The sequence below is a fragment of the Procambarus clarkii genome, chromosome 16 (genome assembly GCF_040958095.1).
Source record: "Procambarus clarkii isolate CNS0578487 chromosome 16, FALCON_Pclarkii_2.0, whole genome shotgun sequence".
Lineage (NCBI taxonomy): Eukaryota > Metazoa > Arthropoda > Malacostraca > Decapoda > Cambaridae > Procambarus > Procambarus clarkii.
The window spans coordinates 17,744,771-17,764,203 of NC_091165.1; the positions used below are offsets into that span (position 1 = coordinate 17,744,771).

The following is a 19,433-nucleotide window of genomic DNA, read 5'->3' on the forward strand; positions in this document are numbered from 1 at the left end:
AATTCAACTTTCCCCAACCCTTAAACTGCTCATGTCATTCTCAAACAATAAACCCATGGTGGTGCTTTCATTTGTAAATTATTTAATGTGCCTATTAATATTCTCTTAATAATATGGTATGCTCGATACATTAACTGTAAATGATTATCATCCTTAACTGCACTCAACTCTTTAAGACATAATTGAACATGCTAATGTCTGAAGCTAGACACATATACAACAAAATTATTAATGGTGGTAACAGAGTCCATTTCATATAGATTCCATCAAATGTTGGCCTCCAAATGCATGATAGAGCTGATGAGTTAGCTAAAGAATCTGCCTTTAAAGGAGTTGATTATAACCTTTGATTGCCTGTCGGCAGTCCAAGAGCAAAAATACTCCAAAAACTTCAACAAAACCTTGTTGATCTGAGGTAAAGTGAAATCTACACTAGTAATTCCACTTATCATCACACTATCATGCAAGAAGAGCCACACATCTATGGATCATCATGGAAAATCAGCAGACTCCTAGATGCTACTACTACTTGGCTTAGACTCGGCTTTAACCCTTAAACTGCTCAGCAAAAGGGGGAAGGGAAGTGAAAAATATTTAAATTATATAAAAAAAAAAATTACTTAAAAATCTTAAACAAATCTCCAACTTATTGGCTTCAGCATTATGAAACTTTCATCAAAATATTTTCAGAAATTGATTTTAGACAAATTTTCTTTAAAAAGAAGAATGTTTTGTTGATAAGGAGAACAGCTCCTATTAACTGGAACCGATTGATAATGCAGTAATAAAGAGATGCAAGCACCTGTCCAATGCACAAAGAATAATAATAATAATAGTAAGAAGTGTCCACAAAGTGGATATGCAGCTAGTGCCTTTATAGCATTGCTGAGTAATGCTGTACATAACACAAATAATAAGTATGGATGTTATTATGCTCTATTTTGTTATATATCATATAGATACTTTGCCCCATGTTAATATCTGTGACTTTCATCAATGTCCAATTTATTTTTTTTATTTTTTTTTGGGGGGGGGGATATTTTTTCAAGTTTTTAGTTTTTCCTTCTTTGTTTATTATCCGATTTTGTTGTAACCTTCACATCCTGGAGAGTGCATACCAGTCTCTAACTATGTGAAGATAGAATGAAATTGGTTAACAATAAATCAGTCACAACTAACAGAACTTGGGACTTTGATTTTTATATTTTCACAGATTTCAAACTATTTTCTTTGTCGCTTTAGGTTGTTTTGATGATTAGGGACCAGATTAGGGCTTTTTTACTTATATAAGTATACCCTAAATATATTCCCCTAAATGTAATTATTATAATTATCCCTTTTTTTGTGATGTTATTTTTTTCTCGATTTCATTTTAACATATATTGACCTACAACTTTCACATATATGAGTACGAATAACAAATAATGTTTATTAAAACATACAAGTAAATTTATGAATTAGAATCACCTTATTCATTGTCGATAACTTCAACTTCAATTATATCTATAACTAGAATTTCAAGTTACTTCAGTATCCAATAATCAAGTCTGACCAATTCTCACCATTTTTACATATAGTGTGCACAGCTGTCTGTTCTACAATCCCTATAGAATTTATTTTTTAAAAACCCTAAACGTTTTGAGTTACACATTTTTGTCTAGATTTGGGCATACAGTGGGGCCTCAATTTACGATGGTAATCCGTTCCCAGAGACGTATCGTAAGTGGAAGTGATTTTTCCTATAAGAAATAAAGGGAATTGGATTAATCCGTTCTACACCCCCAAAAATATTAACTTAAAAATACATTTTATACTGAATACAATTTTTTTCTCTAACTACAATACAGTACATATGTTTATATTACCTTTATGGAAGACGATGCGTATGGAAGATGGTGAGGGGGGGGAAGGAGGAGAGGTGTTACTGTTTGGAAGGAGAGTCCCCTTCCATAACAACATCAGGCAGTGATGACTTCTCTGGGGTACTCTCTCTCCTACGTTTTGCCTGCATACCACTAGCACCTGGTTGTGATTCACTGCTTGTTTGTCTCACTAAAAACCTTTCCAGATATTTTTTTTCCATACGTTTTAATTTTTGTCAGTAGTGAGGCATCACAGTGTCATTAAAAAGTTTAAGGCAACCGTCTACTGCACCGTGATTTGGGCGAGTTGTTTTAGCAAAAGTTTGCAATTCTTCCTATGCTGCTCACATTTTCTTAATTAATGAGGAAGACATTCTGTGCAGTCTCCTCCTCCCCTGAAGAAATTTCCTCAGCTGTCTCTCGTTGCTGCTTTTTGTGAAGTTCTTCGATGATTAGTTCTTCGCTGTGTTCCTCCACCAGCTCGCAACTCGGAACACTATGAATGCCACTTCTTTTCCTAAATTTCTCAAACCATCCCCTGCTCGCCTTAAACTCTTTCGCATTTGCATCACTCATTCCAGGGGTTTTCTTTAAAAGGTTTTCATGCAATTTCCTTGCTTTTTCACAAATGATGGCCTCTGAAACTCTATCATCCACTAACTACTTGCTGTGTATCCAAATTAATAATAACTGTTCAACATCTTGAAGTGTTTGTGTTCTATGTTTCGTGATTATTGATACACCTTTTGCCACTTTAGCACTCATAATGTCCTTTTTCTTAGCAAGTATGGTGGATATCGTTGACTGAGATTTGTTGTACTGCCTAGCTAGTTCAACAACCCGCACACCATCTTCATATTTACGAATGACTGGATCTCTTGTTTTTGCTCTATGGTCATCGTTACATGGGTTTTCATATGTTGAACCTTACCACTGCCTTTCTTCGAACCCATGGCATGATTTATATAATAATCAGTTTTATGTTCAAAAAGCAAAAAAAAAATCACCACAAAACGGAATTTCTTATAGGCGTGATCATCACTGAGCGGGCAGCTCTAGTAAACCGAGGCAGGTCGGCCCGCGTAAATGGGAACCACACGCTCGGTCGACCCAAACGTGTACCAACAAATATCGTTAGTCGACGACACTATCGTAAGGCGAGTTGCATTTTTCAATCAAATTTACATCGTAACTCGAAATTATCGTAAGTCGAGGTGTCACTGCATTTCAAATGTCATATTGACAAATTTTTTTTACAGTAAATTATACTGAAAACCTATATTCTAAATATATGAGAATGAAGATCATATGCTATTCCGAGAGCATAATAATACCAAATGAACAATTGGTGATATTTTATATTTTTGAAGCCGATTTCAAAACCTTACGTTTTCAATATTCAATTTTATCATTATTTTTTTTTCTTGTTTTCAAGTTACGTTGGTATCATTTAGACAAAGTTGGAGCATTTGCCTAGTAGATTATGCACAAAAATATTTGGAAGTGTTTCAGCAAATTTTAAAAACTGAGTTCTATGTCCGACTTCATATGACACAAAGAAATGTTTTGTGTATAGGTCTAAAGTGAGTTATGTTTCATATTAAACAATATTTATACAGTATACAGGAAACCAGTTTATTGTATCAAAAATATACCATTTCAAAATTAAGAAATTTAATGACAATATGAATAATATTTAATAAAACTAAAGGCTACATTTTCATCATATGTTGTAGGCCTAAGCCAGAGAAACTGAAAAAGTTTCATTTTCTTCATATTTTCTTAATATTAATTAAATATATATTCTAAATGTTTTCTTTGTTGGAAGAAGCATTACCATGCTGAACAGAACTAATTATATTTGTTTCAATTCCCATTCTTAGGGACAGGAAGCTGGTACCTGGGCTCATGAAGGTCTCCCTAGGTCAACTACTGACCTTTCCCAGGATGCAACCCACAACATTTGCTTAACTCCCAGGTACATATTTACTGTTATGTGAACAGCTGTATCAGGTGAAAGGAAACTTGCCCAACCATTTCTGTCCCACCCTATCATCGAACTCTAGATCTTTAAAAACCGAGTCGAGGACTAAAGACTATTTAACTACAGGACCCTTTGATGACATTCATACAGAATATTTATTATTTGTCAGTAATATTGATAATGTGTAGCAAAATAAACACTTTACTCTTCACAGAGTAAAGTTTCACTAGCTAAATCTATTTTATTTTCATTCAAGTCATAAATGAGATATTTATTAATACCAAAATATATAACTATGAATGTCTTGGCATGTCAATAGTTATTATTTAAATATGTATTTATTTAATAACAATTCTTATTACTGTAGTAAAAATAAATGAAGGAATGTGTTTAGATGCCTGTCAGGAACATAACTCTAGTGCTAAAAAAAAAGTTACAGCCCCACTCCTGTGCCAGGTAAGTCCACAACGAGCTCACTATAGCCCGTGCTACTTGGACCTTTTTGTTCCAAGTAGTGAATCTTAGACAACAACCTCTAGTGCAAATTTGTTCTCAAGATAAAAATGATAAACTATGAAATTTACCAGAAACAATACACGATATATCAATATTTCTTATGCGAGACAAGTCTGGCATATTCATAACATTAAGGATTATAAAAGACATCATAAAAACATGTGTGATGTTAGATCCAAGTAAATGTTGTACCAAGACATCATTACAATAATAAACTGGTCTGCCATCCCTCTATTGCAAGATGAATAATTTTAGGAAGAGGAATCTGTGTTATGCTGATCTAGTTCTACAGGAACCAACCAGATACCGTGGAAAAATAAGAAGACACGTGAAAGATAAATTGTTGCATACAACCTAAGGTTCAAGCCTCCCAAATGTGTTGTAGTTGCCCTTAACTTACTGGTCTCGTTATTTTATTCAGGTCTAAAATTAGTATGCAGAGAGATTACATTAAGATACTCTGAAAAGCATCTAGGGAATATTATACAGTATCTTCAAAGTGTACACTCGTCAATTTTTCTGATGCTATTAGATCTGAAAGTCAGAACAAATGTCATTATGAAAGAATTTGGTAATCATGATACCCGATTGAAAGTAAAGTTATTAAATAGTCAATGCATCAACTTGTATGGGTTTGAACTATGGGACCTACAAAATGCTGATCTTGGTAAGCTAAATTGTGAATGGAAGAAATGTTAAAGACAATTCTTAGGAGCCCATCTTTGACTCAGTGCAGTCTCCTGTCTGGCTTGGTGTTCACACCTACACTTGAAGAAAGAATTTACAAATGAATGATATCCTTTTGTGTGTGAAAAATCACACATCCAGCAAACACAATTAGCACTTTTTTCAGGTATTCACTTGTTATTGACCACTCAACTTTTCCAGAAATATAACTTGTAATAAACACAACTTAAGGGTGCATGATGTATATAATAGAGTAGCAGGCGTACAGCATAGAATAAAACTAATCAGTAGAGAAAGAAGGGAGATTCTCAGCTGGATATTTGGAATTATTTAGGATTTACTGTCACCCAGAGATGGCTTATTGACAAGCACTTTAAATCCTTTTTATATCAGATCTATGTTAACTAATTTGTGTGTTCAGTGCCATTTTGATCTAGGGAAGCCTGTAAATCTGTTCATGTAGAATGATTTAGTTTATATTAGTTATCCTTCAAACCTTCTCATCATCCTAATTTTATGCTATATATTTTGTCAATACAGATACAAGTCTTGCCACTAATTGTAAGCGACAAGTTTTTTTTCTATGAGTAACACCTGTTCATTACAGCCACAACTGTAATGATTTTTATCAATCCCTGACAAAGCGTCTACATCTAAATCTATATAAAACAGTATAAAATTACTGCATAATGATTACGTATTATGCTGTTGTCATGACTTTCTCTTATGTACATAATGTATTGTCATTTTTTACAAACAAAATTATAAATGTACAACCATTTATGAAAAGATTTTTATTAAATTTAATTTGGTTAGGAACATTACACTGTCTGAAACCTGCTGGTCCTTCCCTACTGAATAGAGTTTTTTGCTTTCATTGGAATAATAAATTCTTACATATTAAATTGTGACAATAGTGGAACAAGGGCTACATTTTCCAAAGCACAGGACATGTGCTCTCCAATACAATGCAAATCTGCTTGTAAAATATTACACTTCAAACTTGATTTCTCTCATACTAGATAAGATTTAGAAGTTTAACCCTATAGCCCTTCCACACTTGGTAATAAAGTCAAGCAGGCTATGTATTTTCAAACAGTGCATTGAGCAGCAACATAATCGTACTGGGAAATGCAAAATGTCTTGGTATGGAAAACCTAATTCAATGGACACTATAATTATTGCAAATATCAAAACAACAAAAATAGAATCAACTTAACCAACAGTGTAATATACTGTAACTGATGTACTATGTAATGGTAACATACACATATCAGCAGCCAAAGCAACAGTCCATGGGAAAAATTAAGTATTGAATGCAACAAAATGCATTCTGCATTTTTCTACAAGATTCTTGGTAGCATTCTGGTGCTTAAACACAGGTACCACTAAGCCTTAGGATCATCCCAGGTCTCTGAAAACCATGCTGATCTACCAGGATCCAGGACCAGAATCTAGCTCTCAGAGGCAATAAAAGTTTGGGAATCAAGGACTGACCCAAAACTGAAGAAAACTGACCACAAAGTCAGACAAAACAAAGCAAGCCACTGTTTGAAATAAAAAATGATAAAAGAGCAATGCAAGGTACCCAATAGTTTGCCACATATGAACAACTTTTGTTCTTATATGCCCAGCTGCTGCCAGATGGAACCCTAAGCCACCTGGGCAGGGATGAAGAGCAACTGAGGGCCAACCAGAAGAGGAAGTTTCATTATATTCACTGCTTGATTTCACGGAAAAACCTCTCTCGGTAGCACCCCCAGTGCTACCTCACAACAGTGCCTTTGAGAGAATGGCTGTGCTGAAAAAAGCATAGAGCTAAAAAAAGAAAAAGCCAGATAAGGGTTTACCATAGAAGAGGATGACAGAGCTCTGGGTACAGAAGAAGCATTACCACACCAGATGCTCAAGTGCCATACAAGGCCATGGAATAGCCAAGCAGCAAGAAGCCAAACCTGTTTAACTACAAAAATCCAAGCCAAGGGACAGAGGGTGAAGAAGCAGCCATCACCCTAACAGTAAGGAGTGCGCAAAGATTGCCGCCCAGTAACAACTGATCAAGCCATAGCAAGAATTCACGAAAAATCAAGAAATAAGATCCACAAACTTGCAAAAACACATACAAGGTTATGTCCATGTATAAATCTCATCCATGAGAAGAAATCCAGAAAACTAATAATGAACCAGACCAGTCAGTGGGCAGAATGGAATACCATAAGGAACTAAGGGCAAGAAAATGGGTACATGAACATTAAAACACAGACCTCAAAAGGAACCTACAAGAGGGACAAATTGTCACTGCCAAAATCAAGAAAGAGGCAGCCAATGTACAAACAAATTGCACACCCAACAAAGGAACATGGAAAAAGAGTAAAATGAACTTCAATACAAGCTGAAGGCAACCTCTGCATACCAAAGGATTTGAAGAACAGGCACAGATGGTCAGGGAATGAACCAAATGAACAATGACGTCCAGAGATAGGAGCCCTTATTGTACATAGGAACAAGAAAACACAGGTCAAGAAAGGCACACCACCCAAAAAGGGCTTCTGGTCTGGAGGATAGTGATACCACCATAGCCGAGAGAGGTAGATGAAACAGATGACCAAAGACAAAAGAACAGATGCCTGGAAATGCAGTAAACAAAAAAAGAACAAGTGAAGGCAGAGATAAGGTGACACAGACAGCAAACCACCTTAATGAACAGGTTCTGGATAAATTATCCAAGTGAACAGATGGTCAGAAAAACCAGGACAGATAACAGAGGCAAAACACTGAAAATCTGTCACAGACTAGAGTGCAAAAGGAGCTCAAACAATTACTTGCAAGCCTAAATACAAAACCAAAAGCCAGTGCAAAGTTCATCTGTACCCAGAGCAGCAGCAACTGCAAGAAAGGAAATGCTCTTGATGCAGGGAACAGTGAAAGGAACCCAAACAAACAATCAAGATCAACCACCAGCCACAGGAGAACCTTACAAATTTCACAAAAACACTCGGGATACCATGACAGCAACCAACACCTGCCCAACAAGAGCAAAGACCTACAGGTGCCAACACAATGGCAGAAATCCACAGCTGCCATGACAAGGACGAAGGCCAACATATGCCCTAAACACTTAGCACATGCTAAAGAAAGGCAGCCAACCCGAGGGTGAGACAGCCAAGACCATGGTCTGGCGACAAGAACACCACAGCCAAAGGTGAAAAATTCCTGAAACCAAAAACAATAGGACAGGGAAAGCAGGAACTATCTTTGAGTTAAAAAAACGCTGAAAAACAGTTCCTACAGAAAAATTGCAAGGTTCTAAATTGGAAAGGAAACCCATCAATACCCAACCAATAGAGAAAAAGCCGATACAAATGAACCTCCCAATAGCAACTGGAAATGGCTGCCTGGGATGTGAAACAACAAATGGACATAGCCAGTAAAAGAGGAATGTACTCAGCTAAGCAAACACTTCATCTCAACAGTTAGACAAGAAAAGGCATATAAAGCCACAAGTAAAAATACTGTATAACTTAACATAACCCCAGTGCAAACCAAATTAAGGCCCAAGGGAGGCCTTAATTTGGGGCTCTTTTGGGGCTCTTAATTTGACCGGCTCCTTAGGGAGCCGGTCGGCCGTGCGGACAGCACACTAGACTTGTGATCCTGTGGTCCTGGGTTCGACTCCAGGCGCCGGTGAGAAACAATGGGCAGAGTTTCTTTCACCCTATGCCCCTGTTACCTAGCAGTAAAATAGGTACCTGGGTGTTAGTCAGCAGTCACGGGCTGCTTCCTGGGGGTGGAGGCCTGGTCGAGGACCGGGCCGCGGGGACACTAAACAGCCCCGAAATCATCTCAAGATGACCTCAAGATAACAAGACCCAATCACACCCAAGTCTAAGTTAGCGCTACAACACTGCTAAATACATTAACTGCTTGTTAATCATTCTCGAAGAGGAAGAACCAGAAGATAACTAGTGGAATAAGGCAGATGGAAGCCAACAACGAGGGTAGGGAACCATGGACTAATGTTGGGGTTAAGGAACACACAATTGTGAAGTGTAAAATTTGAACAAAAACAAAATTGGCCCCACACAAAACAACTGTTCTAAGAAAAACACATTATACCACTTAGATGATTAAGGAAGCAACGAGTAGGTCCCAGCAGAGGTGGTTAGACCTTCACAATATCAAGCAAGTGAGGTGGTTTGTGGGGTTGTACCCTGGGTTACCTTGGGTGCCATCTAGTGGGGCCAAGTAGGGCCTTGAGTTGTTCACCCATAACCAATCATCATTTAAATCAATTGTATTTCCTCAATTTCTAATTTCTTTCACATTGTGCTTCATTTTGTTTTGGCTAGACTTTCTGATGGTTTTCTTCAGTTCTTAAGTCAATCTTTAACCCCACCTGCTCTACTCACCTCAGAGAACCAGACACTGGTCCTGATAAGTCAGAGTGGGTCTCAGAGGCCTAATACAATTTTAAGACTTAATTGTACTAATTATTAAAATGAGTTGTAACCAAAATCATATTTAGGCTGAAGCCTTTCCACCTTGATTAGCAAACCACTCATCTGACTTGTCTTCTTTCATTGCCTCATTCAGAAGCTCGTCACCTTTTGGGTCCACTTGGGATAACTCACGAAATCCTTCATCTCCAACAAAGCATATTTCATGGCCATCCTGTTAGAAATTAGATTAAAAATTGTGGTAAATTAATTAGAACATAACTGCAGCATTACTGCACTTTACATACATACCCTAAATCTATTAATGCACAAATTAATTTTCAATTACAGTACACCAAATATTTTGAATCTGACTACTTCTACCATGTAGATTTATTTCACATACAATGTCCTTCGCTGTCTACCATCATTACTTGACTTTACTCCATTTTCACTTGTAACAGTCTTCTCTCACACACATCATTAACATTGTTAATTGGTCTACACAAATCTCCATCATTGTTAACCTTTAGGCAGCGGTTATCAGTCAATTGTTTATTTATAAGTTATGTTGTTATAAACATATGAAGATTTAAACAATTATTGTGTGGGTTTTACATATATAATGCAATGCATTATAATATTTGTAATAATATAATATTTGTTTATTATGGATATAAAAGCTCTCTGTGGATGTAAATAAAGAAAAACAAGTGATAAAACAATCAGTGAAACATCGGTGGATAAAACATGAAGCATCAGCAAAGTTGAGCACCAGGTGTTGACAAGTGCCAGCAGACTCAGCCTCGCAGAGTGCCTCCACCCAGTGAAACCATAAATATTCATTTATTTTTGTGTTTTCTTACACTTTGCAAACAAATGAATATTTTTACAATTAAAAATTATTTCTTCTAATTTTTATATTTTTTGTGCAGACAGGTATGACCATTTCTCTATAGTTGCTGTTTAAGGGTTAAAATAACTATCTTCTGCATATATCAAAATTCACATACAGTACTCTATTTAATTATATTAGGAATATGCACATGAATTTCTTCTTTCTCTGACATTCTTACTTTACTTGTACTGTAGATGTAGATTACCTATAGACTATTTAGACAGATTTATTGCAGTCTGGGGCCAGTCTACCTTGGTGATTGCCTGGTTTATGAGACTGTCTTTGTGGCTTGTACAGCTACATAGCCCTCACAGTTAGGTCAATACACTGTACTATGCATTGAGAATCATGTAAGGTAGAGGACATCACTACCTACACCAAAGTGTTGGATGAGTATCTCGTAAAAACTGGGTTGTAGGTTACCAGTTGGTGCCTTTCAAAACTCGGGTTGTGATACTTTGAAACCCATTATGGTACAGTTGGTAGTGCATGTGTCTGGGGAAGTCCAAAGACAGGACTTCAATTCCATTCAATAAGTTCAATCCCATGGATTACCATAATATTTTCTGAATGCCACTAATTTTTATACTAGCACTTTCTTTTACTTACAAAAAGTACCAGTAGTCCAATTCCAGTCACTACATGTATGTTCCTTCAAAATATTTAATCATTACTGTATATACCTCTTCAACACTTACACCTTTTCCCCACATTTCAGTTCCTCAAGAGTGTACACACCTAGGAGTTTTACCAGCTGGCATCATCACTTTCCGAGTTTTAGAGCAATTATATTACTGGTACAGTTACAAAGTATTCTCTTCATTTGATTCTATTCTTTTCATCATTTGTTATTTCAAGTCTCATCTAAATATCAAGTCTCTGCACATACTCTCAAATGTTCTCTATATCTATGAAACTCTTGAATTGCAATGCCAATCTTGACCTTAAGTGCTTCCTAGAAGGCTGTAAAAGAACTCGCCCAGCGTTTCGTGAGCACTTTGGCCTGGATTCGTATCCTGGCTGGGAATGATTGACTGGGCGCCAATCCTTAACTGTAGCCTCTGTTCACCCAGCAGTGAATGGTTACCTGACCTGGTGGTTAAATGATTTGGCAGGTTGTATTCCAGGAAAAATTAAGATTAACCTGCCCGAAATGCTATGCGTGCTAGTTGTTTTACAAGAATTTAAGAACTCTTGTATAATAATAATAATAATAATAATAATAATAATAATAATAATAATAATAATAATAATAATAATAATAATAATAATAACAATAACAATAATAATAATAATAATAATAATAATAATAATAATAATAATAATAATAATAATAATAATAACTCATGGTCACCACACAAGAAAAAAATATCTCTGATATTCCTAGTGAGACTTAATCAAGGCAGAAATGCAAATCTAGGCAGAAACTGCAAATCAAGGGTCCCAAATTGTGCAAAGATGTGCAATGATCTCCCAAACATTATTAAAAGCTGTACATCTCCCAACCAGTTTAAAAGAGAGACTAAGAAATATTCAATTAATATCATGTAATTAATATCTTATAATGAATACTATGTAACTAATTTCACTCACAATTTCCCTTATAATAAGTTGCTTTTGTGTTACTTTTTTCTCTAATTTTTATTTACCGAGTATTATGTACTGTGTGTTTATCGTCTCTAATTTTTTGCATTACTTTGTTAAAGTGTTCACTCGTGTCCTTTATGTTCCTGGTTCATTTTTAGTGTTAGCCCCATTGACCTATTACCATATTACTGTATGTTCTGTTATGTTTCAAATAAAATGTTATGAGAGAGTCCAGTTCTTGTAAACTACACCCTGTATTAACATTGTCGTTAATGTAAACAAACTACTGTACTATTGCTACAACTACTGACTTCATACTTGTATTAGTCTATGCCTGTCATCCTTAAGTGTTATTTGTTATTATTCATTCTTATTCATTTTTATTATTATGCATTGTTATTTGTTATTATAATATTCATTTGTTATTTACCCCCCTTACACCTTCTGTAATTTTTTTTTTTTGGCCAAAATGCTTTGCATAATAGTGGCTTCATAGATTGTGTAACTCCTGTCCCTACAACTTGTACATTACTCCTTTGTTCTTTGCACACACATTCTTTTGAATAAAATTGTAATGTACTGTATTCACCTAAGCTTATCTTTAACCCTTAAACCGTGCAAATCATACTATATATGCTTTCATTGGCAAAACCGAAACCGCGCATGTCATATATATATATGATTTTGTGTATAGTGCTATAATTTAAACGCCCCGCCTGGGATAGGGGCAGCTATAGTGCAGCCACAACCGATAGTTACCAGATGCCACCTACAAAAAAATCCAGGCCAACATTCTTGAGTGTGAGAGCTTCAGTATTGAGCAAGCCACCAAGGCTGGCACACGCAGCACGAGTTCACAGCACCGCTGTTCAGTTTGTGACCACAGCATCGCCTACAAATGCCATAATATATATGATATGCTATTATTTAGCGATGATAGTATTACAGAAGACCCGTGATAAAACTGACCAGGATTCTGATAATAGCAGGATTGTGGTGATATTTAGCGCTGTACTCCATGGAGGGAGGAGTAAGGCTGTGGGAGGGAGGGTGGTGGCGTCGTCTTCTGACTGTTTGTAATTACTTAAGTGTAGTTACAGGATGAGAGCTACGCTCGTGGTGTCCCGTCTTCCCAGCACTGTCATATAATGCTTTGAAACTACTGACGGTCTTGGCCTCCACCACCTTCTCCCCTAACTTGTTCCAACCGTCTACCACTCTGTTTATGAAAGTGAATTTTCTTATATGTCTTCGGCATCTGTGTTTAGCTAGTTTATATCTATGACCTCTTGTTCTTGTAGTTCCAGGTCTCAGGAAATCTTCCCTATCGATTTTATCAATTCCTGTTACTATTTTGTATGTAGTGATCATATCCCCTTTTTCTTCTGTCTTCTAGTTTTGGCATATTTAATGCCTCTAACCTCTCCTCGTAGCTCTTGCCCTTCAGTTCTGGGAGCCACTTAGTAGCATGTCTTTGCACCTTTTCCAGTTTGTTGATGTGCTTCTTAAGATATGGGCACCACACAACTGCTGCATATTCTAGCTTTGGCCTAACAAAAGTTGTGAACAATTTCTTTAGTATATCGCCATCCATGTATTTAAAAGCAATTCTGAAGTTAGAAAGCGTGGCATAGGCTCCTGGCACAATATTCTTTATGTGGTCCTCAGGTGATAGTTTTCTATCTAGAACCACCCCTAGATCTCTTTCTTTATCAGAATTCTTTAAAGATTTCTCACATAATATATAGGTTGTGTGGGGTTATGTTCTCCTATTCCACATTCCATAACATGGCATTTATTAACATTAAATTCCATTTGCCAAGTGGCGCTCCTTGTACTTATTTTGTCCAGGTCTTCTTGAAGGGCATTACAATCATCTAAGTTTCTTATCCTTCCTATTATCTTAGCATCATCAGCAAACATGTTCATATAATTCTGTATACCAACTGGTAGATCATTTATGTAGACAATAAACATCACTGGTGCAAGAACTGAACCCTGTGGTACTCCACTTGTGACATTTCTCCAGTCCGATACATTGCCTCTGATCACAGCCCTCATTTTCCTATCAGTCAGAAAATTTTTCATCCATGTTAGAAGCGTACCTGTCACTCCTCCAATATTTTCCAGTTTCCAGAACAACCTCTTATGTGGAACTCTGTCGAAAGCCTTTTTTAGGTCCAGATAGATGCAGTCAACACAGCCATCTCTTTCCTGTAATATCTCTGTTGGTCGATCATAGAAACTGAGTAAATTCGATACACAGGATCTTCCAGATCGAAAACCATACTGTCTGTCTGATATTATATCATTTCTCTCCAGGTGTTCTACCCATTTAGATTTAATTATTTTTTCCAATATTTTGACTATTACACTTGTCAATGATACCGGTCTATAATTAAGGGGGTCTTCCCTGCTTCTACTTTTGTAGATTGGAACTATGTTAGCCTTTTTCCACACATCAGCTACAACTCCTGTAAACAGGGATGCCTGAAAAATCAGTTGAAGAGGAATGCTGAGCTCAGGTGCACATTCTCTCAGAACCCATGGTGAAACTCCATCTGGACCAACTGCTTTGTTCTTATTTAGCTCCTTGAGCATTTTTTCCACTTCGTCTCTAGACACCTCTATGTGCTCTATGTTGTTCTCTGGAATTCTTATTGTATCTGGTTCCCTGAAAATTTCATTTTGTACAAACACACTTTGGAACTTTTCGTTTAATGTTTCACACATTTCCTTTCCATTTTCCGTGAATCTATTTCCCATTTTCAACCTCTGAATATGATCCTTTACCTGCAATTTGTTGTTTATGAATTTATAGAATAGACCTGGTTCTGTTTTACATTTGTCTGCAATCCCTTTTTCAAAATTTCTTTCTGCCTCTCTCCTCACTGCCGTGTAGTTGTTTCTCGCATCTTTGTATCGCTGGTATGTTTGGGGGTTCGGCCTCTTCCTGTATTGATTCCATTTTTGTGTCTTTTGGTCTCTGGCCCTCTCGCACTTTCTGTTGAACCAATCCTGTTTCCTAGTTCTGCTTCTTTGTTTTGGTATAAATTTTTTTGTGCCTTTATCATATATTTCACAAAACCTGACATACATCTCATTCACTTCCTTGCCTAGCAACAAGTCTGTCAAATTATACTCACTAAAATTTTTTCTAAGGTTGCCATAATGTCCTCGCCTAAAGTCAGGTTTTTAAATTTTTCAATTGTGGCCACCTTTTATTGACTGGACTCACCATACCAGCTTAATGGTTCGCTATGATGAACACAAATGTATATACTTATATATAACGTGTGTTTAGAGTGTGATAACAGCAATAGGAGTAGGTTGGGAGCCGCCATTTTGGTGAGGGAGGTGCGTCGTCTGCACGACTTACCATGTTGTTTACTGGTGGCCACTATGGTCTTTGGGCACCATACCAGCTTATTTGTACAGGTATGGTGAATAAAACAGGTAGATACTTGTATATAATGTGTGTATATAGCGTAATAACACCACAAACAATATTGTTGGAGGAGAAATATTAGTGCGTCTGGCCTTGAGGGCGGCTGCCACCAGTTGACTGTATGAGTAGCTACGTCTTTGTGCCTTTACTCACCATACAAGCTTAGATGTACAGTTATGGTGAACAAAACATGTAAATACTTATATATAACGTCTGTGTATAGTGAATAAATGTAAAAACAGTATTGTGGGAGAAGAATGAGGACGAGTGAGGTGTTGTTGAGGGAGGGAGTGGCAGCGAGTGGCTGGCTGGTGTGAGGCGGTCACTCCTCGTTGATTTTTGACTAACAAGACCAACTTAGTGGTTCGTTATGGTGAACAAAACATGCAAATACTTATATATAACCTGTGTATATAGTGTAACAACAGCAAAACTATTTGTTTATTGTTTTATGAAAATAATAATTGAATCACTAATATGCACACCATAATTTTGAGTACAGCAATGGTTCACACATTTTATTATATAAATATATCACAATTCACTGTATTGAATAATATTACTGCAAAAAAACTAAGAAAAAATCAGAGACATTGAAATAATTAGGTAATAATATATTTGTGGCAACTGCCGCCTGACAGCTCGAGCGGAGTAGACCTTGTCTGGCGAAGGCTCTGTCAACGCCCCTTTTTTGCCAGACTTCCCTACCCTATTGCAGCTAAAATATGCCACCTACGATTTTTTTTGTTAATTTTTTTCGTGATCAAGTAACAAAAATGAACACTTTTATAAGACAAAAGAATTTTTTGAATTTTTTTTTTTTTTTTTGTTACGCCTGTGGGTGTTAAATCCATTTGGACTCCTAGCGGTTTGAGGGTTAACATCCTCATTTACCCCTCTACCAATCTTCTTGCTCAACTTCCCAAAAAACTTCATGTTTTCTTAATTTTCTTTCATTTTGTCTATCTCTTCATTCAAATTTTTCTGTTTAACTAATCATTTCACATACATTTTATTTTCATCATACTTCTGATTCTTACTTCTCATTCTTTCATTCACTTTGTATCGATAAAACCCATTTCATATTCTTCTCAACTGCTCTAGTTACTGTCTTGTACCACCAAACAGTTTCTCTCATTCTTCAACCAGTTTGTGAAACATTTGAGTCTATACACTTCCTTGGCAGTCTTAACCAAAGATTTCTTAAATATAACCCACATGGTACAAAGGTTCATTTATTCATACAGTGGTACCTTGGTGTACGACTGCCCTAGATTACGATTTTCTTGGTATACGACGTCAAATTCCTTGTAAAATCTGACTTGGTCTACGACGTTTGCCTTGGAATACAACGTCTGTTGATACTTGTATGGGTCGAGAGAGAACGTGGCTCTGCTGGGTGCGGGTGAGGCACAATCAGTTTACCAGTGTCTCCTGCCAAATGACGACCGCACTTGAATTCTTTGTAAACAATTTCATTGTTTTGCTGCTTTTTTGGTTTCTGAACAGTAAAGTTCTCATTATATACATGCCATGGGTCCCGAGAAAGTAACTGGTAAAGTTCAACCTAAGAAAATAGTTGTGAGGATGACGCTAGAGCAAAAACAAGAGACCATTCATAGTGAATGAATGTGATGTCTCACTACAGACAAGTGTTAAGATGTAGAAAAACCCAAGTGCCTCCAGACACCTTTCCTCCTCCCCCTACCCCCCCTCCTCACCATCTTCCATACGCCAACAAGATTCCTCAATAAAGGTAAGATACACAGTAGTACAACACATGAGTAGTATTCTGTAAAAATGTATTTTTAAGTTAATATTTTTGGACATGTGGAATAGATTAATTCAATTTACATTATTTCTTATGGGAAAATTTGTTTCGGTTTACGATTTGTCGGTTTCCGACACGTCTCTTAGAACGGATTAAATTTGTAAGTGAAAGGACCACTGTAATTGCTTTTTCAAAAAGCACTCAACTCCTCTTCTCTACCCATTTGCCACTTCTCTATGACTCAACTTCTCACTTCTTGAATTTTTATGAAATATGATTACCCTTTCACTTCTCAATGTTATCTTACAGAGCATTAACATGTGCTAAGACAAACTTCTAAACATTCTTGCACTGCTTTCGCATCACAAACACTCAATTTTACTACTGTATATGTTTGTTAAGATTTTTCTACAATTTCACTCGAGCTCTCATAACATTTCAATATTTCATTCATTATTCTGATATCCTTATATCTCTGTCTCAAATATGAATTCAAATTCACACCTCAAATTCACATAAAACTTTCTTATAGATAGATATCACATAAAACTTTCCTTCCTTAACAACTTTCACTACCTGAAGCTCTTTATGTTCATTTACATCTAACATTCTATACAACTTAACAAATCTCACTGTTTTTTGAGGTCTGAGCAGCAATGAGTCCTAAATCCAAGGCTATTTTCACCTCCAGCAGAAAGAAATTTAGGGTAAATTAATCTTCAGTAAAATATCCCCCCCCCCCAAGCTTTTAAATTCAAAGGATGAGAAGCTGTACCACAGTGACAGAACATGAAGCCCCAGTATCACATGCAAATTTTTAAGTTTATTAATATTTGAAATAAACATCATTCCACATCCAGTACTCTTCATAAATCTTTCAGTATACTTTACACATACATCAAACTAATGACCCAAAACTCAAGAGAAAATTATATCAGTACAGTAAATATTAAGAAATAAGTCTTAGAAATTGAGTTCAACCATACATAACTTACAGGATCGGCCAAGATGACAACTTGCACAGTAGCTTTGCCAGGGGTGTCAAGAGAAATGTATGGTGTGAGAATTGTCTCATTTGCTTCTTTCACTGTCTTCTCAATACCGGGTAAATCAGCACCTGGGGCCGCAAAGGCAATGCGGCCAAAGGACTTTGCATGATCCACCTGTCTGCCTGAAATTGTGTTGCTGTTAAGTTTTTGATACTGAGGAACATTAAGGTATTGTATAGGGTTAAAATTAACCATAGTGCACACAAAACACACAACTGCTCAAAGATAGTTTGTGAAACAAATACATTTAGAAAATTGATGCTATGACCAACAATGTAAACAAAAATAATGCATTAAATGTAATAAAACAATTCTTTCTGCATGGCACTGGGTAGCTTCCTGAGCTTACTTGTAGCTTACCGGTAGTTAATTTCAAGAGTTCTTTCAAGCCCACCTTAGAGCCAGGCTCGAAGAACATCTCCAGGTCGTACTATTGAAAGAAGTAGAGCCATGGAAAACTTTGTGGTTTTGAGAATGAGCCTAAAATGGAAGGAAACCAAAACTGGGCCAGCCAAAAGAGGACCAACAGGAGAGCCCTCTCAGGGAATGTCTCTTGTCTGCAAAGAATCAGGAACCCCCACCAAACCAGAGGGAAGAAAGAGAAATCGCTAACAACTCCAATCCAGCAAAAAGGCATCCACCGAGTAATGGAGTCACATAATCAACACAGCCTACCTTAGGGCAAGCAAACATTTCGTATAGTTAATGGAAGGGCATTTTGTCAATGGTCCACTCTATGGCAATGGGACAGACTGTTCACCAGAATATTGGGCATTCCTCAAACTTGAAGTGCATGGAGAGCCCAAACCTCAATAATCCAGAAGATGAGCAACCCACAGAATGCAGTCTCACAAAGAAAAAGACTTAAGTGACCCCCTTGATTTAGACAATGAATCACCAGGGAGGAGTTAGAGCAGAGCTGGATCACAGAGCGTGCCTGGAGAAGAAGCAATCACAAAAGGTGGTAAACTGCAGTAATTTGCACAATGTACTGCATACCTGACACAATGGACCCATCAAATGGTCCTGAATGGCCAGGTAAGTACTGGTCACAGAGCCCCAGCCCTTGGCCGAGGTGTCCAGAAAGAGGTTGAGTGCAAGAGATGGAAAGTGCCACCAGACAGAACCTGAAAAAGCCTGAAGAGGAAACTTGTAAATCAAAAGCCATTGAAGGAGTCCACAGCAAAAGGACAAA

At 36.9% G+C, this 19,433-nt stretch overlaps 1 protein-coding gene across 1 annotated transcript in view; it reads right to left on the minus strand.

Moving 5' to 3' along the window:
* Window positions 1–9,420: 9,420 nt before the first annotated feature.
* LOC123760091 (glyoxalase domain-containing protein 4) overlaps window positions 9,421–19,433 on the minus strand; it is a 33,731-nt gene continuing 23,718 nt past the window's right edge. Inside the window, 2 exon segments of the mRNA XM_045745557.2 lie at window positions 9,421–9,720; window positions 18,185–18,360. Coding sequence (XP_045601513.2) covers window positions 9,571–9,720; window positions 18,185–18,360 — 326 coding nt within the window. The 3' untranslated portion in view covers window positions 9,421–9,570.